At 33.0% G+C, this 27,163-nt stretch overlaps 2 protein-coding genes and 1 long non-coding RNA gene across 3 annotated transcripts in view; 1 reads left to right on the top strand and 2 right to left on the bottom strand.

Moving 5' to 3' along the window:
* The window catches only part of LOC143243294 (uncharacterized), a 42,949-nt gene extending 42,452 nt beyond the window's left edge, over window positions 1–497 (top strand). The window contains exon 5 of the mRNA XM_076487145.1: window positions 101–497. Coding sequence (XP_076343260.1) covers window positions 101–177 — 77 coding nt within the window. The 3' untranslated portion in view covers window positions 178–497. The remainder of the gene's footprint in view (window positions 1–100) is intronic.
* LOC143243293 (microtubule-associated tumor suppressor candidate 2-like) lies at window positions 204–9,828 on the bottom strand. Its single transcript, XM_076487144.1, has 6 exons — window positions 9,762–9,828; window positions 7,403–7,545; window positions 6,009–6,128; window positions 5,459–5,556; window positions 3,561–3,678; window positions 204–263 (listed from the first exon to the last, which is right to left on the bottom strand). Exons 1-6 carry the CDS (start codon window positions 9,826–9,828, stop codon window positions 204–206), a joined length of 606 nt encoding a protein of 201 aa, XP_076343259.1.
* Window positions 9,829–11,104: 1,276 nt separating this feature from the next.
* LOC143242653 (uncharacterized) lies at window positions 11,105–17,330 on the bottom strand. The gene is made up of 4 exons (XR_013023040.1): window positions 17,239–17,330; window positions 12,749–12,800; window positions 11,640–11,744; window positions 11,105–11,164 (listed from the first exon to the last, which is right to left on the bottom strand). It is a non-coding gene; the product is annotated as an uncharacterized LOC143242653 (long non-coding RNA).
* Window positions 17,331–27,163: the final 9,833 nt, after the last annotated feature.

Raw genomic sequence — 27,163 nt, 5'->3', positions numbered from 1 at the left:
ATTCTATTTTTTGTTTCGTTTGAAAAGTATTTAAACATTTGACTGAATACAAAAGATCTGTTGATTTTTCTGATTTTTTGTGTCTGTTTGTTTTGTATAGATGTGGATGGTCTGACAAATGAAGTTGGAACCCCACGTCCCTCAGAGGACATCTTTTTTTTCTTTCCATCGCAGTGACCTCTGGTGGGTCTTCAATTATTATCTCATTCTTTCTCTTCCGCTGACTCTTCAACCTCAGGGACATCTGGTCTCTCATTTGGACTCTGTGATCTAACAATGTTGTTGTTGATATTGTTGTATTTAATCTTCTGTTAAATTATTGTAAAAACTAACAAAACATTCCTTAAGAAAATTCAGTGGCTTTTTCGCACCTTTTTCTCCAGTAAAAATTAATCACACACTGCTAGAATGTCATGTTTAATATGGAAAGCTTCATGGGATATCGAGCTGTTGTTGAGACGATTAGCTTAATCTAAAGACACGGCGACCCGAAATATTTCAAAACACTGGTCGTAAATAAAATACAAATCTCCAAAAGAAGTTACTATTTTCAACACAGAATAAACCATATTTCGTCTGTTAGTAAAATGGCGCTTTATTTTTGATATTTCTTATTCTACTTAGTGTAACAGACCAGGATTCACTGACCGAATCGAATGCAGACATTTTTAACTGAGTGATTAGGTTAATATGAAAATTTAGGTTTCAGTTTTCTTTAAGATACAGACTCGTTTCCTGAAGCCCCGCCAGAACAGCGATAAGTCTACGGCTTTATAACGTTAATATCAAGGGTTCTATTACTCTTTGTGAGCTCAGTAAATAACCCAATTTAACTATGTTGTAAGAAAACTACACACACTTCCTGAATGAATTTGTAATTGTTTTCCAAATTACACTTAAAATGCAACCTCTTTACGATCGATAGAACTATATACAATTTACCAAAGACACACAGTTAAGCCTAGTATAATTGTAATGCATGTACGATATTTATGAGGGATTTTAACTCGTTTTGTAGCTCACTATATAATAACCTAAATTAATTTAGGTGTGAATAATACTGAGGAATTTTGAATAGATGAAAATGAGGTCCACAGTGACTACGTCACAGATTATGTTTTCAATTTTATTTTTGGTAAAATACACGAAATCAGAAAAAAATTGATATAATACAGTTAATTTCACCAACACAAATAAGCAATCATAAAAACATTTATTCTGTCACAGAAATAAAAAAATGGCATAAAGAAACATTTGTTATCGAAAATACAAAACAAAATTAGGATCGCCATCTGCCGATAAGTAATATACACTTCTGTAATTTCACAGGTAATTTCAAATGGGAACATTTAACACTTAAAAATAGCTCTCTTTACTTGGAGAAAATTTATAAATTTTCAAATAATTTGAATTTTAAAACTGATGTTTCTTGCTTCTAATTTTGAAATATTTATTTTACACAAATCATTCTCAGTTTAGAACAAAACGACGAATAAATACTTACCATAACCAATGGGCTACTCTTTTACTAAATAATAGTAGGATTGATCGTTACATTATAATGCCCCCACCTCTGAAAGGGCGAACATGTTTTGTGTGACAGAGATTAGAACCCGCGACCCTCAGATTACGAGTCGAATACCTAAACTACCGTATACATTTATACACGTGATATTATTACAAAAATATCAACAGCTCTAACTTTATTCACTGTCTGAAGTATTTTTCTTTGCGAAGTATTTAGATTTAAATTTATTTTGGCAATTAGTTTTTCCGTGTCAGAATTGTTTGGTTATAATTACGTTTAACTTCTTTGGTTCATCAAAACACTAAACATTTGTCATGCTCCACATTTTGTGGTGTAGTACAACAAGTATCATGTGTTTTCTACTGAGCAGATCTGAGCTTGTTTTTAATACCAATATGTTCTCAAGTATAAAGTCAAGTTTGTCCTTGTAAAATAAAAGAAAGAATTTATTAGAATTAGGGACTTTTCATAATTGTTTAGTTTCTTACATTTCCTAAAGTTGTAAGTTAATCTAAGCCTTCAGCCACAGTAGTATTTAACTTAACGTGATTTTCACTTAACTTTGGTCGAACCATTATTATTTTCTAGGGAAGTAACGTTCACCTTTAAAAAGGTTTTATTAAAGAATTTTGGAAGAGTTGACTTGTGCTTTAATTATAAATTACTTAACATTGCTTTGCTGAAGTTAATAGTGCTGCATTTGTGATTTATAATGGTTTTACTAATCTTCATTGAATAACATTTATGTTTTAACTTTTAAGAAGATGGGCATTTGTTTGTTTGTTTTCATTTTTAGTGACAGTACAATTTACAGAGTAGAGGAAACACGTAACTAATGAGAATTCAATCAAAGTTTAACAATAATCGTGCATGTTCGACGCACCCAGTTGCCCTTGTTTTTTATGTTTTTATTTTGTGATTGTATTATTGTTTGTTTCTGTGAATATACATTTTTATCTTGGTAGTTCTTTAGACTTCATGTGGAGACCTAAGAGATGCTCAGTCACACTATGTAACCAAGTATATCACATATATCTAGTCAGTAGGCCTAACTGACTACTCAGTAGAATAAAACACTCTACGGAAAAAGCCTTAGGGGTCATAAGAGTGACTGTCAAATTTCATTATACGATTAGTCTATGATTCGGCGGAGGGTGAATACGGTATAATTGATGCCTTCTTTCTAATCTTCCTGGCCTGGAATCACCGGGTGATTAAGGCACTCAACTCGTAATCCGAGGGTCACAGGTTCGAATTCCCGTCACACCAAAACATGCTCGCCCTTTCAGCCGTGGACTCGTTATAATGTGACCGTCAATCTCTCAATGTTTTGTTAAAAGAGTAGTCCAAGAGTTCGCGATGGGTGGTAATATCAGACGAGCTGCTCTTCCTCTAGGATTTCCGATGACTCTAGATAAAGATTTCAAAGTTTTCATAAAGATCAAATATTTATAATGTTTTATATACTTAAAAATCATAAATGAATATTAAAGGTTTTTGAATGTTCTAAATATTCATTCAAATTTTCTCTCAATAGCCACCCTTTCTGTGCAAACAGTGAAAGAATGTAAAGATGCAACTGTTCCTTTTCTCTTTTATACTACACATATGAGGTTGAACTAGGTAGTGGATGTTCCCTCCCCCTCAAACACAATTTGTGTTTTACTTCTGCTAGTACTTAAAAAACAATAAACGCCCTAGCATTCTACATTAATGAACCACCACATTCGAGTCGAAGTACTTGGGTTGCCCCCCGCTGGTACAGCGGTATGTCTTCGGATTTACAACGCTAAAATCAGGGGTTCGATTCCCCTCAGTGGGCTGAGCAGATCGCCCTTTGTGGCTTTGCTATACGAAAACCACCACACCTGGTACTGGGTATTTGTTTAAGGGGCTAAATTTTTTTCATTTATGTACTTATCTTATAAAGAAAATGTACAACCAGATATTGTTCACAACAAAGCAATTGTCCCCACTGTGGTGTAATGAAACAATACATACAATCAGACACTATTGACAGCAAATGATTTACCTCCATTGCTTGCTTTAGTCTCCACTGGAGTTCTTCATTTTCCATCGATAATCGAGACTTTGACTTAACTTCTTTCTGAAACTCTTCCTTCAGCTGTAGACTTTCACTTCTTAACTGTCTGCAAGTTGAAATATGAAAGTCAAACTTAGTCATACAACAGTTACTATCTAACGATTTTCTTGAACAAAGCAAAACAGATCTAGTTTGTTCTTTGTACAAGTTAATCTTATTTTATTATTATTTTCATGACATATATTGTCAGAAATAATATCTGACAACTGATGGATTATAAACCAGGTACAAATTATTTTAGTATAGAACTATTTATGGTATGTCAGACAGCTGAAAATTCCCAGTTTTGAGCTAATGCTTAAATTAAGGAATTTTCAGTGATGGGACAAATATCATATCTTAATGTATAATGTATAGTTTCAGAGCAAAACCTGTTTTATATTGGTGGCTGTGTTAAAATCGTTTCATGTTTCTGCAGATATAGTTTTATTAAAAACAAATAACCTCCACATGCATGCATTACAAAATTTGATCCTTAAAGATGTGGTGTTTACATACTCTGTAACAACATAACAAGTCTAGATAGTTGTTTGATTCTAATAATGAGCTGTCATGTTTACATAGTTCATAGTAACATGTTTATAATCAAAGTCATTGGTGGAATAAGTGTTCTATTTCTATACACACTTTTACAAAACACGTTTTGAACTGTGTTATACTCGATTAAATTATGATTAGTTCTTTTATCAGATTAGACAGTCTTTGACAAGATGAGATGAAATATAGTAATTTGAGTCTGTACTATTAACAACTAATAAGTCAAGTTTACGATCTTATGTTTACTCATGAACAACTTAAGTGATTAAGTCATAAATATAGTTAACAGTAATTTTACAGAAGTCACGAGAGTAATCATTGAAATGGCACTCTCTGTTGTAATCATTAATTTTACACTGTCTGTTGTAATCATTAAAATGTCACTATCTGCTGAGCTGTCGTAATAATTGATCTCAGAACCTGTCTACAGTAAAAGTTGCTGTTGTTTTATTTTAGAATTAATTTGTGATTTTATGTTTAATAAATATTTTACTTTTAAGATTTCTATATTTTACTTTCAGTATTGTCAAATTATAGAAGAACATGGTTAAACTATAGTCTAAGAGAGATACTGAAAAAAGTAAATTAAAATTATCGAATTATTTCATTGAAACTAAAAGTAATTCATAGATTACTTAAGACAATTAGCTAATTAGAAACACTCATTGTTCTAAAAAAACAAAAGTTAAACCCATAATAGACTAAATCAATGACACTCTCATGGGATATCTTAAGCCTCATTATGACATTATGTTGGATGAAATGAGGATAAAATAAATCATATCACAGACGTTAACACTGCTGTTTCCCCTCATTATGTTAAACAATTAGATACAAAAAGTAACTTAATCTAAACTGGATATATTCTTAATGGATTATAATTGAAACAAATACACATAGTTATGGTTAATTCACTTGTGTCAAGGAAAATGTAGTTCACTACAGAGTTACAGTAAATGAATAACAACAGTTGGCACCAGCTTTTTGTGTCAAGGAGAAAGCAATAAAACGTAATATCAAATTAAAATCTCAAAAGGTTCTTACAAATAATTGTTGTTTTAATTTAATTTTTAACAATAACTGTACAAGCAATAACAATATCAATGCAAATAAACTTGGAATTAAATCAGGAGAATGAGAAGACACTCCTTAATTATGATTGTGGTGTTTGCTGTTTGGTCATACGTTTACAGTTAACCTGTAAACTGGTAATCGTATTTGATCACAACTTCAAATGATTTAGTTCACTTTGGACTTAGCAGTAGTCTAGTTGCTGGAACTCCTATTACCTCTCAATTCGAACTTTCTCGTCCAACATCGCTTGTAAATCTTCGTTTCTGGCCTTTAACTTCTGAATTTCTTTTCTTGCTGATGGTAACTCATTCAACTAGTGATTTAAATAAAAAACAAACTTTAATTTGAAATATATACAAATAAATTTGTTTACATATTCTATAATAATGTAACAATTCTAAAAGATGGCTCTTTGATCCTAACAATGTGATAGTGTGTTTAACAACATATATATAGTCTCGAATAATGTAACAAGTCTATACGGCTCACTGATGCTAACAATATGTTGTTTTTATTTGACTATACTTAAATAGGTAATAAATCTACATAGCCATTTGATTGTAATGAATAACTATCTTGCTTAGCTATGTTTATAATATTATTATAATAAGTCTAGATCACTATTTGATCCTGACCATGTGAAACTGTGTCACTTAAAACAATACAATAATGTAGTATAGCTGTCTATATTTCTTTTTTTTTTTTGAGATACTTAAACCCTAAATAAATATTGCAACAAAAAACAATAAAAAAAGTAAAAATAACCTCTTCCTGCATTTCCAGGTTTTCTTTACGAAGGCGATGTACGTCTCCAACCTTGAATTCAAGCACAGTTTTAAAACTTTCGACTTCTTGTTCAAGATACCAATTCTGATCAAGAATCCTCTGCAAAGAAAATGTATTCCTTTTATTTCAACACGTATAACTAATGGCATGTTTGATGATGTAGTTTTACTCACACAGATGTGTTTTTATTTTGGACGAGCAATTAGCCCTTTTGTAGCTTTGTGCAAATATTCATAAAACAGACAAACAAACAAACAAACATTGTAGCTTCTTCTCTCATATCTTTATATGTAAGTAATAATATAATCATCCATGATTTAGTGTGATTTATTTTTTGTTTTAAACATAATAAAACTCACTAATGATATTAACATATCACACCAGATTAAACATTAAATACAATATTAAAAATTTAAGTGTATTCTATAGATAAATCCACTGACTTTATTTGAGTGTTTTTTGTTTGTGTTTTTTTTAGTAGAGGTATAAAATCATTAATATACACAGGTATTAAAATTATTCCATTATTTAGTGTGGACAAAATGAATATTTTAGCAAACATTAGCTTGTCACATCAGAAAATTTCTAGAATTGTATCTCTTTCATAAAATTACTCCACTAGAGGGCATTAAAATAATGAAGTAAAAAAATAATATCATTACTGGGTAGCTGCTTGACCAAGTTAAGCGACAATGAGTCTCATCTATCAGGCTTCGTTGTTAAAACTCAATACCGATGAAGTTTACCTATTTCTAAAGTCCTGGATTTGGTTATAAACAATTTCAGTTTATAATGACAAATGCAACATATTGGAGAATGAAATGGTAATCATTCTTAAAAAACAAAACAAAACACACTTACCAGTAATATACAAGTTGATTTTCGAAAATTATATATTTTATTTATGCCATGTTGCTTATAAGACTTTCTTAAGAAAACAAGTTTAAAATAGAAAAGTTAATAATATGGAATATCTTTTATTTAAAGAAAACAGAAAATTAAGCCATAGAAATATTTTTGACAAACTTACTTCAAAGTAGGAAAGTTGAAATAATTTTAGTATTGTTTCCACAAAATTGGTAATCAGTTGAAAAAAAAACATCCAGACAAAATTTTGTAAATGAATTTTCTAATTTTATGAAGTAAAGTTGTATATTATCATTATTATTATTGGTTTAATACTGTAGTTGTTTAAAGATGTTTTTCTAAAGTGTCTATCTCATTTCTCAACCTATATTTGCTATTCTACTCAATGAGCTAGTTGCGATCTGCCCACCACAGGTGATGAATTTTTAGTGTTATAAGCCTGCAAAATTATCACTGAACCACTGAAGGCCCTATTCTAGTAGTCAGATACCAGTCAGAGATCATACCTGTAGTTTGGTGTCGGTGTCTGTCCGCAGATTGCTTTCCATCTGCTTCTGTAGGTCTTGTAGCTGCTGCTTTAAGATGTCTAGAGCTTTCTCGTGGCTCTCTGAAGCCTGTTGCATCTGTTTTGCAAAGCCGTTCTTTAATTCTGTTGAAAAGAAAAACAAAGATATTGCAGAACCACTCAACAAATACAGCCATGACAAAAGCCATCTCAATATCAATTTTTGTCTTTTTGCATTTGCCTTTAAACCTCGAACCTAAGCATTAACATCATTTGATGATAGTTAATTTTAATAAATGTTTCAAAAATCTAACCAAGCTGTAACAGACAAACAAAAACCTTTTCCTCTCCAGTGATATAATAAAGATTCTAACCTATACAAATGTAAAACTCAGTGCTACTAAGACTTTCATACAAAAGTATGTATTTCAGCTGACACACCTAACAGAAATTAATCATTGTTCAGGCCTAACTTCAGGTATCCTGTGGATCTGGAAAGAATGAGTTACGATGTTACTGGTGCTACCTTAACGAACAGTTACTGACAATAAATATGACTAATGTAAACTGAAGGAATGGTTACTGACAACAAGTATGACTGATGTCAACTGAAAGAATGATTGCTTACAACAACTATGACCAATGTTAACTGAAAGAATGGTTACTGACAACAGATATGAATAATTTCAATTGAAGAAATTGTTACTGACAACAAATATGACTGATTTCAACTGAAAGAATGGCCACTCACAGCACATATGACTGATGTTAACTGAAGGTATAGTTACTGACAACAAATATGATTGATATCAGCTGAAAAAATGGTTAGTAACAACTGGTAGCTCACCCTTCTAAAATACTTCTCATAATTTTGAAATTTAAAATAGACTTTCAACATTTTACCAACAGTCGAAAGTGTCATTAACAATACAAATAATTAATCCTAATATCCAACTTGTCATTATAAGTCATAACTAAAAATGTCAGTGAGTTGCGACTGAAAGATTAGGAAGAGAAAGCAAGAAGAAAGTGAAAACCCTAAGACGGCCGCTGAGAAAAACTTGTAATTATATCTGTGTTAATGAGGTACAATGAATGTACAAATAAAGACAAAAAATACAAAACTTTGAAACAGATGCCAAAATAAATAACAATAAGTTATGTAAATAATATAAATAATAATAAATAATGGCAAATAACGTAAATACTGATCCTTTGAAAAACCATTAGAAAATTTTCCACACACCATAAAAATTAACCAAGAAAAACAAGAAATAAAAACTAAAACTGGAGTAATATCAGAAAACAATATTTAATAATTGGTTTGTTTAGAATTATGTGCAAAGATACATGAGGGCGCTCTGTGCTAATTATCCCTTATGTCGCAGCGTAAAGAGAAGGTAGCTATTCATCACCACCCACTGCCAATTCTTTTTATCAACGAGAAGTGAGATTGACTGTGATATTATAATGTCCCCATGGATGAAGGGCAAGCATGTTTGGTGTGAGGGGGATTTGAACCTATGAATTTCACATAACGAGTTAAGTGCCTTAGCCATGCCAGGCCTAATAATTCATCAAACAAAATATGAGAAATATTGGAAACCAATGAATGAATAAAGATTCCACATATAAACATCAAAAAACCAATGAATGAAAATAAAGTCAACATAAACACATCAGGAACCTGTGAATGTCAGCAACAGATGAATAAAAGAAACCCCTAAATGGAGACGAAAATAAGAATGAAATAATAGGATCCCATGAATAATAATAAGTACTTATTTATCACAGACATTAAATAAAATTTACTATTCTTGTGAAGTAATTTTAAAATAAAAATAACAGTCAACAACAACAATTAGGCGTTACTGAATAAGAAAGCAAATCTGCCCCCCCAAAATAACCATTTCGGTTCATTTAATAACCACTAGGTGATATTCAGTGAACTTATTACTCTTTATTATGCTGCCGAACTCGCTAATTAATGTTTTATTTCCAAATACTTTTAGAAATCTGAAATGTGTTTCGTTATTTGGATACATGAAATATTCTTTATGTCTTTTAACTTTTGATCTGAAAAGTCTCCATCATGAACATAAATATGTACCAATAAATTAACACAATGACGCATAAAGGTTTCCTACCTGTACTGATATTTCTATTTTTAAAGCGGTGCTTTAGATATGTTAACCTAATATATTCTTCCTTTTCTATTTATAAAGAGAGTAGAATTTCAAAGGAAAAACAACATTATGAGATGTAGATCTATAGTATTTCATCCTTTAATTCACAATAACAATGCTTTATGAGTTTAATTGCACATAAGTTTTTTATGTTTGAATATCAACAAAGGTTACCTTCAATTTCACGATTGTGTAGTTCTTTCAAAGATGCAACTTTTTTGAATGTTTTCGTTCTGGACATCTTTGACGGACTGTGCATGGATATTTTTCAAGTCTTCAATCTTCAGGAAAATATGAAATGCAATTCATTTAAACTGCTATCAAGTGTTTTTAAGCATAAATAATATATTTTGTTGTTTGTTATTTTAAAACAAGAGATGACGCCACTAAAGTGTTATGGTAACCACCTTTTCTTTTCTAATTTCGCACAAAGCTACACGAGAGTTATCTGCGCTGCTTGTCTCTACTTTAGCACTGTAAGACTGGAGGGAAGACAGCTAGTCTTCACCATCCACCGCCAACTCTTTGGCTACTCTTTTACCAACATAATAATGGGAATGGCATTCACATTATAACGCTCCCACGGCTGACAGGGCGAGCGTGTTTGGTGTGACGAGAATTCGAATTCACGACCCTCGGATTACTAGTCGAGAGCCTTAACCACCTGGCCACGCCAGACATAACCAATTTTTGAGACTAAGTTTACAACTTTAGACCGCGGTTCTTTCATTAAGTCAACTTGCTTGGAACTAAAACGATAAAACTAAATAAACTCTCAAATATAAATTAAAATCGAGTCATAATTCATAAGTTCTCTTCTTATTTTGTATCATTATTAGAATATGGTCTAAGAAACAGCTCTTATACCAGGCTAATACTTTAACTGAGACAAAGTTCCTTCTTTATATATCTTAGTGTTTGAAAGTAAAGACGAAATTGCGGTATCCAAAGAAAAACTTTTTTTTTTAAATTAAATTTTGAACGATTAAATCATATTACGAAAAAAAACAAACCAAATTTCACAAATATGAATTCAATGCAATTAATTAATAATGATTTGGTTTGTTTTGAATTTTGCGCAAAGCTACACGAGAGCTATCTGTGCTAATCATCCCTAATTTAGCAGTGTAAGACAAGAGGGAAGGCAGCTAGTCACCACCGTCCACCGCCAACTCTTGAGCTACTCTTTTACCAACGAATAGTGACATTAACCGAAACATAATAACGCCCACATGGTTGAAAGAGCGAGCATGTTTGGTGTGACGGGAATTAAAACGAAGCACATACAGAAGTTACATCTATCAAACCTACTTCATTAACTTAAGCCTAAATAATCAAGCTCACTTCATTCAATTAAGCCTAAATACTTAAACTTGTGTTCTACAAATGTTTTTAGATTAACATCTGTTGTACTCGACCAGTGAAGTATCAGATGAAAATTTAAGAAAACGAATAAGTTTAAGAATTTCATTATGATTGGTAACGAGAAATCAGTAACTCTGAAAGTGTTATTAAACTCACCTCTTTGTCATACTCAGCTCGTAATTTTCTAAATTCTTCCTGGTGGTTAAAGGCCACTAAAATAAATAATAGTTGTTGCTGTTTACACACATTTTACTTCAACCGAAATAAAGTGCCTTAAAGAACCTGTAATTCCATTTACTGTAAGATATTAAGCTTACAAGATTTGTAGTAACGAAAACAGAAGAAGCAAATAGATCTATACTAACCACAACTAATTCTTGGATAACTCTTTCACCAACGGATAGTGCAATTGATTGTCTCTTTATATCGAACACACAGTGGAAAGCACAAGCATGTTCGATGATTGAGATTTAAACCATGGCTCACAAATTGTGAGTCAGTGGGCAGAATAGAGACAATCCATTGTATGATCTTTTGTTTCATTTTGTTAGCTCTAACTCTCCTAAAATATGCTATAAACTCAAAATTAACGGTTAGGTCTGTTATCCATCTAAATGTTCGTAACAGACATTAGGTTTATCTCATACTGAGAATGACTTTAATGTGACAATTTGGAAGAAAACTTACACGTTTCGGTCTCTTCTTTGTGCGTTGCTGTCAGCTTCGAATTCAGTTCTTGTATTTCCTCCGTACGGTTTCGCCTCAGTTGTTCTAATTGCGTTCCGTAATCTCCTAGATAAAAGAACAGTGTCTTTAATAGCTCTATATTTTCAAATTCTTATCGTTTTGCGATTTTTATAATCTAGTCCAGCATTTCGCACAGTGTAGGGGCAGTTAGGGTAGTGTCAATAGCATAAGAATGCAAAATGAAGATTTTTTATTATTTATTAATTAATAGAAATAATAAGAAAGAACTACAACAGACAAATTTAATGTACGTGCCTCGTCTCTTAATTCAATCACAAGGGGGTAAGGAAGCACAAGAAACTATATTTATTAAAGCAGATTTGTTTGATTTTGAATTTCGCGCAACGCTACACGAGGGCTTTCTGCGCTAGCCATCCCTAATTTAGCAGTGTAAGACGAGAGAGAAGGCAACTAGTCATCATTACCCACAGCTAAGTCTTGGGCTACTCTTTTACCAACGAATAATGGGATTGACCGTCACATTATAACGCCCCTATGGCTGAAAGGACAAGCATATTTGATATGACGGGGATTTGAACCCGCGACCCTCATATTACGAGTCGAGCGCCCTAACCACCTGTTCATATTACTAGATATACACACACGTCAAACTCTTATCCTATACATTCCGGAAACTAAATTCAGAATCTGTACACTGTGGCGACTAAAATCAAGGTCTCTGTACTTCGGAATGTAAAATCAGAGTACATTAACTCAGACAATTAAAAGATCTGAATTTTAATATCCGGAAAGATAGAGTATAATCGTATTTGGAACACGTGAATAACATAAATCATGATATAATGGGCGTGAGGTAAGGCATGTCATTGGCGTCTGCAATGGAGGGGTCAAGAAGGGCATTTCCTCCCTGGAACATTAGAAACACAATTCTTTCTTTCTTCATTCAGCATATTTACGTGAGTTTCTATTCAATTCACAATATCACTATACTGATATTTAGAGTGATAAATTTCTGCGGGCGTCTTTGAAGCGGGTGCTTCACTTTCTTAATAATAACTTCATGCAACGAAAATATTTAACCAACATACTTTGCTGAGCTCTCCATTCCAATAAAGTGCTTGAGTGGGACAACGCATCCAACTGGAAATAAACAACGATTAACAATTAACAAGCATGTAAATTATAAATAATTAAGAAATTATTACAAAAATAATTACACATGTTAAATAATGTCCCACGAATTCAAAAGTGTAGAATTCACGGTATCTAATTTTTTTCTTTTTTTATGGGGAGAAGTAATTTCTCGAATAGAACAGGTGAAAAATTTTATTATGCTTTAAGCTAAGTTTTCTAAAATAAAAAACGAATAAACACTTAAATAATGGAAATTATTATTGTTGAATTATATTGCTAGTTTTGTTGCAACTCTTATCTACATCAAATAAAAATGTTACTGCTGGCTACATTCAACGAAACGACGGTTAAGTAACCAGTGTAGAGTTAACAAATAACTTTGACAGTGCTGTTGTTCGTTAGGTGTCAAGATTTACACCACATTATATATACCATATATCATATTCACATGATGCGATATACTGTTTCAGGTGTGTATAAGTGCATAGTTTTGCTACTTAATTTAAAAGTATTCCCTTTAATATTCCTCTTCCAACAGGTGAAGGGTTTATCTACATGCTTTCTTACATACCTCAATCAGTTTATTTGTCGTTTAATTCACAAAATAATTTATGTAGATGTGTATTGGTATAATATTTGTAATATATTATCTTTCTATAAGCCTTATCGTGATACTTTTTAAGTTATGAGCAAAAAACTACTCGGGACGCAAGGGATACGAACACTTTCTGTCGTAACTGGAGTTATGTTGAAAGAGAATAAAATTTATATAATACGTTCAAATATCTTTACAGTAAAGGTAATCAGTTTCTAAATGCTGGTAACTTTACACGTGGTTTGGGGTTCACCACGTTAATATTTGGTAACACACACATGCGAGTGAGACGGCATTACGAGAAGTTACTGAAAATCTTTCCCACCACTGAGAGTCTATTTTAACACCGTATTCACTATATGGGAGGAGAGTTGTATATTATCTTGTTGGAAATTGTATAGTCCCCCATCCCCTGGAATAACAGTAGTTATAATCCTTGACTTATTAAATTTGATCACGTTGTTCAACAAGATACGGAAAATGGAAAGCCAACTTCAAAGAAAATTTTAAATTTTAGCCTCGCCATAATGGCTCATAAAATGTCTTTAAGTTGGTTGTTGTTGTTTTGGAACAGCCATTTTTTTCTTTCTTATTTTTGTCTTTATTTCTAGGATCATTAAATAAAATATGTCAAATGATTGACGTAAGATTATCAGAATCTCAATAGCAATATTCTGCAAAGACAAAAATTCATATAATAGTTTTAATTCTCAGTGTAAAAAATTTGAAGCTCTTACTTATTTCACCAACCAGTTAAACATGCAAATCTCTTGTGCTGAGATACAAACGTTAACACTTTTACACTTAAAATGTATTTTTGATAGGTATCTATCTCCTATCACACAAAGCTATCTCAATTACTCTTTGCACTCTAAGCTTTGCTGAAAAATATTTTTGTAATTAGTGCATCAGTCTTTATACCCTATCAACTTTATGCTTTTTCTAAACATGTGCATATCATGTGACTGTTCTCCACCAGTAGTGGCACATCTGTCTCCCTCTACTATTCCTTCTTACTCCTCACTTTCAAGAATTGACCTGTTCTAAGTGAAGAACACCAGCCATGAGGAGGGTGGATGTGAATTACCAATGGGAAATTATATTTTGATGTCAAAAAATAACTTCTGATGTGGTATTATCTTCACTCTATAAAGGTAAAAGGGTCAGTTAAGAAGCACAGCAGAATAACTAACTATCCAGAATGAACAGATGTACTCTGAGATGAATAAAGCCCATAAATGGGGTACTTCTGGAACAGGTATGTTCTTTACACAGGAAGGTGGGAATGAAAGTAGAATGTGTGAAAAATGGAACAACAGGTTCAAGCATTAGTCATGTATAAATAAATGTAAGTGCAATGAACTATATACTTTCTCACCCTCAACAGTACAGATTCTATAACTCATTTGTAACCACAAGATTGTGGATAAGGCATGTAGACCAATATACACACACACACACACACCAACAATCAACTGTAAGTAGAATACCATCATTGTTTGTTCTCTTGTCTTCCTGAGAGACAATCAGTCACACTATGATGGTGTTACAGAACAGTTGCCATCTCTATTTTTCATTTTGGGGGATTTTAACAGACACTCCCCTGTGGAGTAGTACTAATATATACATGAGGGATTGTTCCATTGAAAATATGTTCTCAGATCACAACCTATCTCTCTTCAGTAGTGGTTCTTTTCCCTATTTCCATGCACCTAGTCAGTCTTTTACTGCTGTGGATCTACGTATCTATCTGTTCCCCTTCACTTTTCTTGGAGAGATGACAATGGTAAGTGGTACAGTGAAACTACCCATTGTTTTAAGAGAGAATGGCTGTGGTCAGTGCCCTCTTACTTAAGTGCCATGGTGGAAGTTGGACCAGATTGACTGACTTTTTTTACCACTCTTTTGGAACTTGGTCCTGCAGTCCTCAGTCTTCCATCTGTTAACAACTGCATGGAGGCAGTAAGTAATTGCATAATTCAAGCAGCTGCCAGTATGCCAACTGTATAACATTTCAAAAAAGTTATTTTCTCATTCTTTAGTAAGAAGAGATATCATCCAATTTTCACAACATCAGTAATTGTAAAAAACATTACAATGTATCTAAGAATGGTTTTGTAATAGTACTGACATCATTGTTGTTTAATGAAAGGAGAGATCAAAAGAAATCTGTATGTATGTCATATCGAAAGAAATAATAGTGTCTGTAACTATTTGTTAACAACAGCTTAGCATTCTTATGTTAGTTCCTGTTAAACTATGTTGAAGCATACTAAATAACCCTATCCATCTGTTAACAGGATTAAAAATTATATATTTCTATATCAGTTCCTGTTGAACAAGTCAGAAATTGTGTTATCATCAAGATTAAAAGTGATGTAACATTAACAGTTGCCTGTTGAAAAGTCTAGGAATATGTTAAACAGTTTCTTTCAAGGTTAAACATTGGTTCATGTTATACAATCTTGGAGTTAAACAGCTGATACCAAAACTAAACGTTAGTTATTTTCAACAAAATTCATACATAGTAAACAGCTGGTTCAAAACCTAAACAAACATGAGACACACAGTTGCCACCACTTCTAAGCATTGCTTCCTGTTGAACACAAGTAACACATATTAAAAGCTGTTACCAAGATTTGTTAATTTCTTCTATACTCTCTGTGTTGAATTTCTTTAAACAGAGAGTGAGATTGTCATTGAATGGTTTGTAAAAGATGATCTCATTTTGTTTTTTCTCAGTCTCTTAAATATACAGATCTTTTTTAGGCATCATTACTGGCATTTCCAGATCTACATTTGGTGCTGACGTACATTACAAATGCACTGAGAGCTCTTTCTATTTACATTTTAATTATTTCTATCTTTCTTGGTACAAACACTACCTTTAAGGGTCAATTCCTACATTTGATTTGTACAAACACTACCTTTCAGGGTCAATTCCTACATTTGAGATGTCTATACTCTGACATTACAAACGACATTACTCGTTATTTCTACACATCAGAATTATCCCAACAACACCAATAAAAAAGGCTAAACTTGCCACATTCTTCATTGCAAGTTTATTTAAATTTATAAGATTTAAATTGGAAAACGGTCAGCAAAGTATAGTGATGTGTTTTTAAACTATTTTGATACACCAATTGCTTCCACAAATTCCAAATAAACTTTATCATAAACCTAATTTTGTTGGTGAACAATGAAATATTAGATATAACTGCATGTGTGTGAAAGTCAGCACCTGTGTGTGTAATCTTATAGAAGAAAGTACATTTGTTTTTATTCATGACATTTACTTTTCTCATAACGTTTTCAAATGCATTTGGGAACACAAACTCATCCACATAAGAAAAAGCCTCGAATTAAGACAAATAATATTTACGTTTTGAAATTTCTCTGATCATCTTTTCAGGTGAAATTAAGAGCATGGTCATTTCTATACACAATTAGAAAAAAATCGTTTCCATAAATCTAAAATGCAGAGATTATATAATTAATCTGAGAGTTACCAATGGGGGTCATCAAATCCATTAGTTGCAAAAAGTTGGGTACACTATAAACCAAACATCTGAGTAAACTGAGGGTTCAGTACATTATAAACAAAAATTTAGAGTATAAAGAGGGTTGAGTACACTTTACTAAGATAATTCTGAATAATTACTTTACACAACTGTCTTACAATAGAAACTTTTCCAATAGGAACTGTGTTTGACCATCAGACATTATTTGACTGTAACAATATTGTGATGTATCAACCTCTCGATATTAAGATCATTGTTTTATTCTAGTTAGAGATCATCCATTATTGTTAGAGTCTAACATATAAAATTAATAACTAGTACTCACATTCTGTACAGATCCCGGCCTAGCATAATTGTAAAATCCCTCTACGGGCCAAGTCTCATCCACCTTTGCTTTTGAAGCTCGGTGCTTGTTTCTGAATAAAGAAATCACATCAGACCAAAAATTTATTATCTAAGGTTTTTTAACATCGTGTTTGTCTAAAAATTCTTCATATACTATTTAGTTACTACATTATTTAATATAGATTGAGAACTTTCTCGGTTTACTCAGGATAGGTTGGTGTGGGGGGAGAAAATTTGACAATACACTTTCGTATACTCAGACAAATTGCATAGCTTAATATCAGTTCACTAAGGTCTTTTTTAAGATTGTTTCTAATATAAAGCTGTAATTCTCTCTCTTGAATTGTCTCCCAGTAGCACAGTGGCATGTCTTGGAATTCATAGCACGAGAAACCGGATTTTCGATTGCCGTAATGACCATGGTGAGCTTTATGCCTAATTCCAAAACAAACAGTCTTGAACTGAAAGTGTCCATTCTGTGTGCTGTATTTTTGTGTGTATTTAACATTGTTAAAATGTCTATTAGAATAAGAACAAGTATGTCATCATATACTGTATAAACATTTCAGAATTATTTAACTTACTGTTGATAACTTAGCAGAAATGAACATTTTTATAAACTACCTGAAGTAGCACAGCCTCACCATTCGAATATTAAAATTAGTCAAGGTATTATATCATTCAGGTTTCGTCATTCTTCGTATGTTAGTAACAGCTGATTTAGATATGTTATATATATATTGCTTATGCAGTATGCGATTGTTATTTAGGTTGAATGCAAACTTCAGAAGATACTTTCGAAGATTTTTTTGTAAATAGAAACTGTTTTCTTATATATTTAATCATCCTTCCTCACTTTTTTGTATTACAATGGATTGTCAGGTTCATGGGACTGAATACTCTGTAGTTGGTGATGAATTTGAACAATAAATGGACATAACAAAATTCAATCATTTTAAGAATAATATATTCCAAACAAGTCAAATGAATGTAAACCCACACATATGACAAAAACTTGGTTCAATGTTGTGTATCACAATTGTTTATAAAGCTTCAAATAATACTCATTTCCTCTGAAGCATTCGTGCACGCTCGTTTAATAACTTCAGAATCCAACTGACAAGGCCTAACATGCACAGGTGATTACGGTGCATGACTTGCAGTCTGACAGTTGCGAGTTCAAATCACCATCCTACCAAACATGCTTGTCCTTTCAGCTGTAGAGAGCATCATAAAGTCGTGGTCAATCCTACTAAGCATTGGATAAAATAATAGACCGAGAACTTAGAAACTGAAATAAGACTTCTTTTGTTCACTTGGAATTCGTCAAACCACTGTAATGTCAAAAATATGTTGTTTCAAAAGTAATCATTTATAAAATTATGTTAACTAAACAACACAATAGTTGTGAGAAACCCACTTGTACTCAACAGTAAAGCCAATATACCTTCAGGGGGTCGAAGTTGTCATTCAATAGTATTCTTCAACTCACCAAACACGTTGTGCTTGTACTCAACAGTAAAGCCAATATACTTTGACTGTCACTCTTATAACAAGCCCATACCTTAAAGTGTAAAAATAATCTGTGGCTTCAATGTAGCATTGTTTCTAGAAGGTTCCTAGGTTAATTTATGAATAAAAGTATCTTTAACAGTTTTCAAAAAACGTATCTCCCTAACGGATTAATTCTAGTCTCTCCCGATCTACATGCCTGAAATTAAATCACCCATAATTATGATTTCATTAACTCTTTCAGCAGGGGTTCGATCACGGAGATTGACCTTATAACCATTTCGTTCTGCTTATAGTGTTCATGCTATAATTTTTTATTTATTATGTATATGTTCACGAAAGTTTGCACATTAACAGTAAATATTACAAGACTTACGTACTCAAAAGTTTTACTATTCTTAAGTGTTTTCCTATAGCAAAGCCACATCGGGCTATCCGCTGAGCCTACCGAAAGGAATCGAATCCCTAGTTTTAGCGTTGTATACCGTAAACTTGCCGCTGTACCAATGGGAGACTTATAAAACTGACCTTCACAAAATGTTCGGTCTTGGCTGTGTTTTCGTAGATCAACATTTTTATTACTGTTTACAAATAAGTTCTTAAACTGTTGTTTTTTTAAACATAGAACAGTAAATAAAAAGGGTGTGAGGCTAGTTTAGAAAAGTCAGCATTAATTAAGACAAGAAAGAAGCCCAGAAAGAGGTAACCCGTATCGAAATGGAAAGTAAACATCTCGAGGCTGAACAGAACTATATGAAAGCCAGAAAATAAAATAGGGCAAAAGAAATAAATTTTAGACTCAACTTCAGTTGACAAAGGCAAAATGAGAACTCTGAATTTAGTCGGCATATTAAGATACCACAATTTCATGAAAATTAAGCTGATAAATATTTAGAACATTTGGAGAAAGTTGCTTAAATCATGGACTAGCCTAGCGATAAATGGCCATTATTGCTGCAGTGTTTTCACTGGTAAAACAGACAGCCAGATGTGGCTTTGCTATAAGAAAGCGCACACACACACAAGGAGCTTATGCTGCTCTCTTTCTGGAAGATTGCACAGATTATGATAATACTAAAGCAGTTATCCTCTAAGTATATGACCTAGTTCCAGAATCTTATCGCCAAAAGTTTCGAGGTTACTTCAATCATAATGGTCAAACACATATGCAATTCGCCCATGAAAAAGAGGTTTATTTTGATAAGAGTTGTAATTCTATGCATACTGACAAAGTTTTGGTAAATTAAGTCAATTATGTTTAATTTAGAAATTTAAATGCTGTACAAGTTTCTGCAAAATATTTTATTTCTACAAAAATAAAGTTAAAACATTACATGAAAGCAGCTGCTCTTTCCAATGAGTAAACTTTAACTCATGAAACCACTTTTCATAAAAAGAAAGTTCTGCCAGCTAAGCAGAAACCTGTACTCCTAAAGTTGAGGATACTATTAAAAATGCAGTTCCTATAGTTCGAAATCTTCTGGCAGATTGTACAAAAACTTCATCAAAATCATCAAGGCCTGTCTTCCATTTCTATAAACACCTTATTATATTATGTCCTGTTGTTGGAGTTTGAAAAAGAAACAGAGGCAACACCCAGTGCATCTGTGTCCACATATGGATGTAGTTTTACCAGATCATTCGATGTTGTTGATTTGGCCACTTATAGAAGGGCTAACGTAGTTAAGGAGGAATTTAAACTTTTTGTGTCTATTGGTTCTGTAATTTCATAAACGACACTGCTAATCTCCTACCCGTACGTATTTTACATGATACTAGAGCGACTCGACTACCATTGTTAGAAGGTATATTGACTTTAGGTTCGAGTTCTGCCATTGCTGGTCTGTCATCACTCAGGGTATTGAAGGAAGCTTTGATAATGTTCCTCTTCATAACATTTATTTAACATCAGACCTAGTTTCAAGACCAGTTGCGGGTGGAATGAGACCTACTATGCCAATTAATAGTATGTCATTATTGTTGGCAAACGATTTGGCCAGGAAAAAATTTGTTAACAAACCCAAAATGGTAAGTGAGCCGATCACTGTTTTATATGAATATGATGTTGTTGTTGAGGATAATCCATAAGCTTCCTTCATGTGCTGTGAGTTGAGCTTAGGCAAAGAAATTAAGCCAAAAGAAATGTTTTGGACCCAAAGAGAATTCTGTGAATAACTGTTACTACTCTCATTGGTGAGTGACAATGATGAAAGTGAGATATCTGATTCAACTGGTGAAGTTTATTTGCGAGAAGTAAACTGATCACTGAGCAGGAAAACGATCTACAGATATCTTCATTATTTAAATACGCACTTCCAAAAGATGAACTGAAGAAAGTTCCAAGCGGTATTATTTTCAAAAATGGTGTGCTCATAAGAAAATTGAGATTACCAAATAAACTAGCCTCAGAGAACTGGGCTAGTTTATCAAATTGTTTTACAAAAGTGTATTGTTGTGATATATTGAAAGTAGCCCATAAACTCTCCATGAGAGGTCATTTAGGAGTCAGCAAGACGTGTCAAAATTGCAAGACATTTCTTTTTGCTGGAAATTATGCAAGAGATTTTTCGGTTTGGTAAAACATTTCATACCTGTCAATTGGTCAGAAAACCCCCATTGCTCTTTAAAACCTGCCCCAACTTTCGTAAAACACCTAGATAATGTGATTATTAGTTATGTTATGACAATAAGATAACATTTGTGTCTGAGCACATTCACGTGCTGTGTAAATTTAGTCTCATACGGTTGTTTGTATTAACTGTCGTGATATTTGAAACTGTGTAATTTTTTGACAGTGCATTGTATTTAATGTGTATATATATACATATATCAGTAAAAATTGTCTCACGTCAATTTTCAAATATCTAAGGAATGAGGTACAACGGATTTGTCGTTGTACGTTTACTTTAATGCCTACGCTTGTTTCACCAGTTTTCTTTTGCTTGTGACGTATAATTTAATAGTCTGTAACAAATTCTCACTAAAATTCATTGTCCTTTATTATGATAAATGGGAACCCAAATGGATTTAATCCCCTTGCTGTTGTCTTTGATATCCTCAACTTCTACAGGATCTACTTCATATTATGTCACTCCTCTGCCTCTTTTGTACTTTATTCCTGTTAAATAGCCTGTAAACCTATATTTAAAAGATTTTGCGTCATCAAAACCATTTATGTTTAACCATTTCTCAGTTATCTCATTATGTCAAATTTTCCTCTTTCAACCATGCACTGCTTTTGTAATCAATTTCATTTTTTATACGTCCACCATTATGGCTACTTTTACAGAGATGCCAACCATTACGATTTGAGAGTAATCATTACGAGTTTGGTGTATACATTACGACTATTCGCTCATACAGACAAACATTACGACTTGTTGCAACTCCCAAGTTATTATGTATTATAAGGCCTATACAATAAAGTGATAAATTGTTACCTCAGGGCTTGAAAGAGGTGAAAAAAAAATTTCTGGTGAGATACAAATAAATTTTGATAATAAATGAAAGACATAGTACGAATGGCTACTTGCAATAATCTTGTTTGTGCATGAAATAATAAAAAAATATTTGTTTCTCCGACGCATACCAATAGTTTAAGTGCGGTGCTTCTTCATACTGGATACGTAAAGGAATCCACAGTTACGTCATCAGTGCTTGTCAGCCAATCAGTGCTTGCACAGATGGGTATTTCTCGTTTACTGAGCGGCATAGAAAACCAATGCGACCATTCACAAAATGGGAAAAAAAAAGACGCCTCTTTCACCAGATTGTCTTGTTCCTGTCAAATCTAAAATGACTAAAACTGTGAATCAAAAATTTAGGAAAGGGTATAGTGCAAAATATCTGGTCATTGCATCAAAAGTCAGTGACAGTCATGCGTTTTGTACAGTTTGTCATTTTGATTTTTCTGTGGCACATGGCGGGATAAACGATTGTTCCAGACATACAAAATCGGCATCTCACGAACAAAAGGCTGAGGCAAAGACAAAAACGATACAGATAACGACAATTATGAGTAAGAATTCAGAATATGAAACCATAAGTGCAGAAGTGATGTTCACGTCATGTCTCATAATTTACCCCTAGCTGTAGTCGATCATGCAGGACATCTATTCAGAAAAATGTTCCCAGACTTCGATATAGCGAAAAAATATGGCTGTGTATGCAGTCAAAAGGACAATGTTGTTATAACTTTCAACCATCCAGAGACATTCTCATGAAAGCAAAGGCTAAAACAGCTGCAAAACTATTACAATAAGTGTCATAAACTTGATATAAACTAGTCCTTACACAAAGACATTTTCTATATATGCAAAACGGCTCGTCTGGGTTGAGAAAATATTTTACATTGAAGAGCGAACAACGTTTCGACCTTCTTCGGTCACCGTCAGGTTCACAATGAAAAATGTGATTAACAGGACGCTGACCACATGTTTGGAAGGGGTCGTGTAACTGATTGTCGGAATGTAGAGGGCAGTGTTAGATGTTTGAACATATAATTTTATTTTATTATATTTAATATAGATATAAAGGCGTTCCTTTATATTGGTTTATTTTGGGTTTAAGTTGTTGTATAAGTGAGGCTTCTTTACTTTTGCGTTTGTTTATGTTTCTTTCTCTATTTAGTATTTGATTGTTTTCTATGGTTATGTTGTGCTTATTTGACTTGCAGTGTTCGAAACCGTGTGAAGGTGACTTTTTATGTTCTTTGAATCTGGTGTCCAATTTTCTACTTGTTTCTCCAATATAGAAGTTGTGGCACTTATCACATTGTATTTCATAAATAATATTGGTGTGGTGTTTGTCAGTGTAGTTTTTACATTGTATAGACCTCAGTTTTGTACCAAATGGCAAAAACTAATAACAAAATATGACACTCCAGTTAATACCAAGTTTATTCAAAAACCAGGCACAAAACTGAGGTCTATACTATGTGAAAACTACACTGACAAACACCACACCAACATTATTTATGAAATACAATGTGATGACTGCCACGACTTCTATGTTGGAGAAACAAGTAGAAAAATGGAAACCAGATTCAAACAACATAAAAAGTCACCTTCACACGTTCTCGAACACTGCAAGTCAAATAAACACAACATAACCACAGAAAACACTCAAATACTAAATAGAGAAAGAAACGCAAAATTAAAGAAGCCTTACTTATACAACAACTTAAACCCAAAATAAACCAATATAAAGGAACGCCTTTATACCTATATTAAATACAATAAAATAAAATTATATATTCAAACATCTAACACCGCCCTCTACATTCCGACAATCAGTTACACAACCCCTTCAAAACATGTGGTCAGCTTCTGGTCTGTTACCTCTTTCTTTGTGAACCTGACGATGACCGAAGAAGATCGAAACGTTGTTCGCTCTTCTATGTAAAATATTTTCTCAACCCAGACGAGCCGTTTTTGCATATATATTTCTCTACAAGTGGGTTTTCTCGACATCACTGAAAGGCATTTTCTGCTTACTGTTTGTGCATGTTCAATGGTGTTTTACCAGTATGCTTGTTACTCTGAACTAAATAAAAGACAGAGTTTCAAAATATTTTTTTAAATTTATTTATTAAATACACAAAACACAGTCATAAACGAGCAATCTATAGCAGTAATAAATAATAATAGTTATAATAATAATATAATAATAAACAGCTTAGAAACATTGGTAAGGTCTAGTAGCCGCAAATGATAAAGGGCTCTGTCTACAATCATTAGGCTGTCATTTGAAACAGTTGGCATCTCTGCTTCTATACCCATTTCTGATGCGAAACGTTTCTCTGGCTATATTTCTTTTTGCACTTAGTTTATCTTCGCACTGACCCCTATCTCGTATACATGCACCGCAAAATCTTTTTCTCTGCTAACCCCTTTATATCGCCTGTTCTGCCAGTTATATACTTCACCTGTTTCCATAGGTGGCAAAATCTGATTTTGTTCTCCCTATTTACCCACGTCTTGTCAAGAAACCATCTACAACTTTAGCCTCCTCAAGTTTATCATCCATTTCCTTTTCTGGATTTTTTGTTTTCCTTCCCTCCAAATGACGACCTGACATGATCAGGTAGTTTAGGCACTTCACTCGTTATCTGAGGGTCACGAGTTCGAATCCCGGTCACACCGAATATGTTCGCCCTTTCACTCGTCGGTGTGTTATAATGTGACGATTAATCTTACTATTGGTTGGAAAAAGAGTAGCCCAAGAGTTGACGTTCGATGGTAATGACTAGCTGCTGTCCCTCTAGTCTTACACTGCAAAATTGGAGACGGCTAGCGCACATAACCGTCATGTAACTTTCAGCGAAATTCAAAACAAACTAAACTCTCCAAATACAAGTGATCGTGGTCTGCTGAAGCTCAAATTTGTTGCTCAATAGAAGAGACTCATTGCAATTAAATTTATTACTTTTAGTTCTGATAATGAATTATTAAAACACAATATTTTGAATAAACTAGTTTAAAGATTACGATAACTTAACACGTTTAATGATTTACCAGCGAGTTGGAATATACCTAAGCCTAAAGCACGGTTGCTACTGCAGCCTGTGGTTTTCAATTCTTCTGCATAAACACATAATCTGGGACTTTGAGAAAAATATTATTATTTTTTTATCTACTGGAGGTATTTCGCTGTTATACATGATAACTTGTATAACTATATCTCCTTATAGAGCATTTGTCTCTGGCAAAAAAGGTTCAGAGCAGGTGTACGATATATCAACCCTAATTTTTTGACTGTTGAGAAAGTTGGAAAGTCATTACTGAGATTAAAGTTATTATATTAAATTAGAGCCTATTCTAAACGTTAATTGGAAAAAATATTTTAAAACAATGAGATGCGGTACTTAAAAGAACAACCTACTTCACTCTCTTTCCAAATCTGAAGAAATTGATAAATTTTCTACGGAAGTTCTGTGCCATGATTCTTTTTCTAAATTTATTCAAATGAAACTTGTTCCTTTAGGTCACGTGAGTTCTACTTTTGACGTAATTACGTATAAGCGGTGTATCTATTGGATACTGTTACAAACCAACGTTGTTTTAAATTAGGTAATGATTGTTTATACTGCGTTCTAAATCAATTTTGAAATACAAAAAAAAAGAATAGATATAATGATAATAAAATCTAGGAACCTTTATTTCCACCCAATTTTTCAAGCAAAAACCCTTTCTTTCAAGTTATTTCTGTTAAATATACACGATTCGAATATCACAAAAATATAACAAGTTGAAATTTTTTTTATTTTTAATTTCGCGCAAAGCTACTCGATGGCTATCTGCGCTAGCCGTTCCTATTTTCAAGTCTCCAACCTTCAGGAAAGTTTGAAATGTAATTCCTTTAAACTTCTATCGGGTGTTTTTAGCCATAAATAATATATTTTGTTGTTTGTATTTTAAAACGTTTGCAAAAGTATGATATTAAACTGAAAACAGTTGTAACTAAGTTATTGTTTCTTTAACAAAATTCTCATTTTCTCATAAAATACATATTTTCATGTAATGTGGCATAAGAAATTTAGAAAATGAAAATGTTATTTTTCTTTATTCATGGAATAGTTTTTCTGAACTGTTCTGTCAGTCTTCTAAGGACCATTTTCTAATTCCTTATGTTGAACACTTGGCCTCCAGTCTGATTTCATTCGGAAAAATATATTTAGGTTTATATTGTATTTATTAACATGTCAGCCATCTTTGAAATAAGTTTATTATGCAGTTTAAAATGTAGAAACTTGAACGTTTTGAAACTGATTGAAAGCTGAGAATAATGGTACTATTTTCTTTCATAACCATTGATATCTTGTGAGGTTTAGTCTCTCATATGTCTATCACTGTATATATGGTGTAATAACTGTGGATTTCATATCTGGCTCAATTTATAGATTATTCTTACTGAAGATTAATGTGAGTGTTTACTTCTATATTTAGATCGAGATCTAGTCTTTCAAGCTTTGTTTTCAGTGGAAGTGGAGAGATAGTTGGCATTAGGATGGTTTGTTTCTTTTGGAATTTCGCACAAAGCAACTCGAGGGCTATCTGTGCTAGCCGTCCCTAATTTAGCAATGTAAGACTAGAGGGAAGGCAGCTAGTCTTCACCACCCACCGCCAACTCTTGGGCTACTCTTTTACCAACGAATAGTGGGACTGACCGTAACATTATAACGCCCCCACGGCTGAGAGGGCAAGCATGTTTTGGCGCGACTCGGGCGCGAACCCGCGACCCTCAGATTACGAAGCGCACGCCTTAACGCGCTAGCCCATGCCAGGCCACATTAGGATGGTAGCTATAGAGTTGCACATATGTACAGCTGGCCATTAGAAAAGTTTTAGTCAATTTCTTTGGAGTGTCAGCTGTATAAAATGTTATTTTACCTA

The sequence above is a fragment of the Tachypleus tridentatus genome, unplaced genomic scaffold, assembly GCF_004210375.1.
Source record: "Tachypleus tridentatus isolate NWPU-2018 unplaced genomic scaffold, ASM421037v1 Hic_cluster_2, whole genome shotgun sequence".
Classification (NCBI taxonomy): Eukaryota; Metazoa; Arthropoda; class Merostomata; order Xiphosura; family Limulidae; genus Tachypleus; species Tachypleus tridentatus.
The sequence above is the reverse complement of the archived record's forward strand: the minus strand, read 5'-3'. Positions and strand labels throughout refer to the sequence as shown.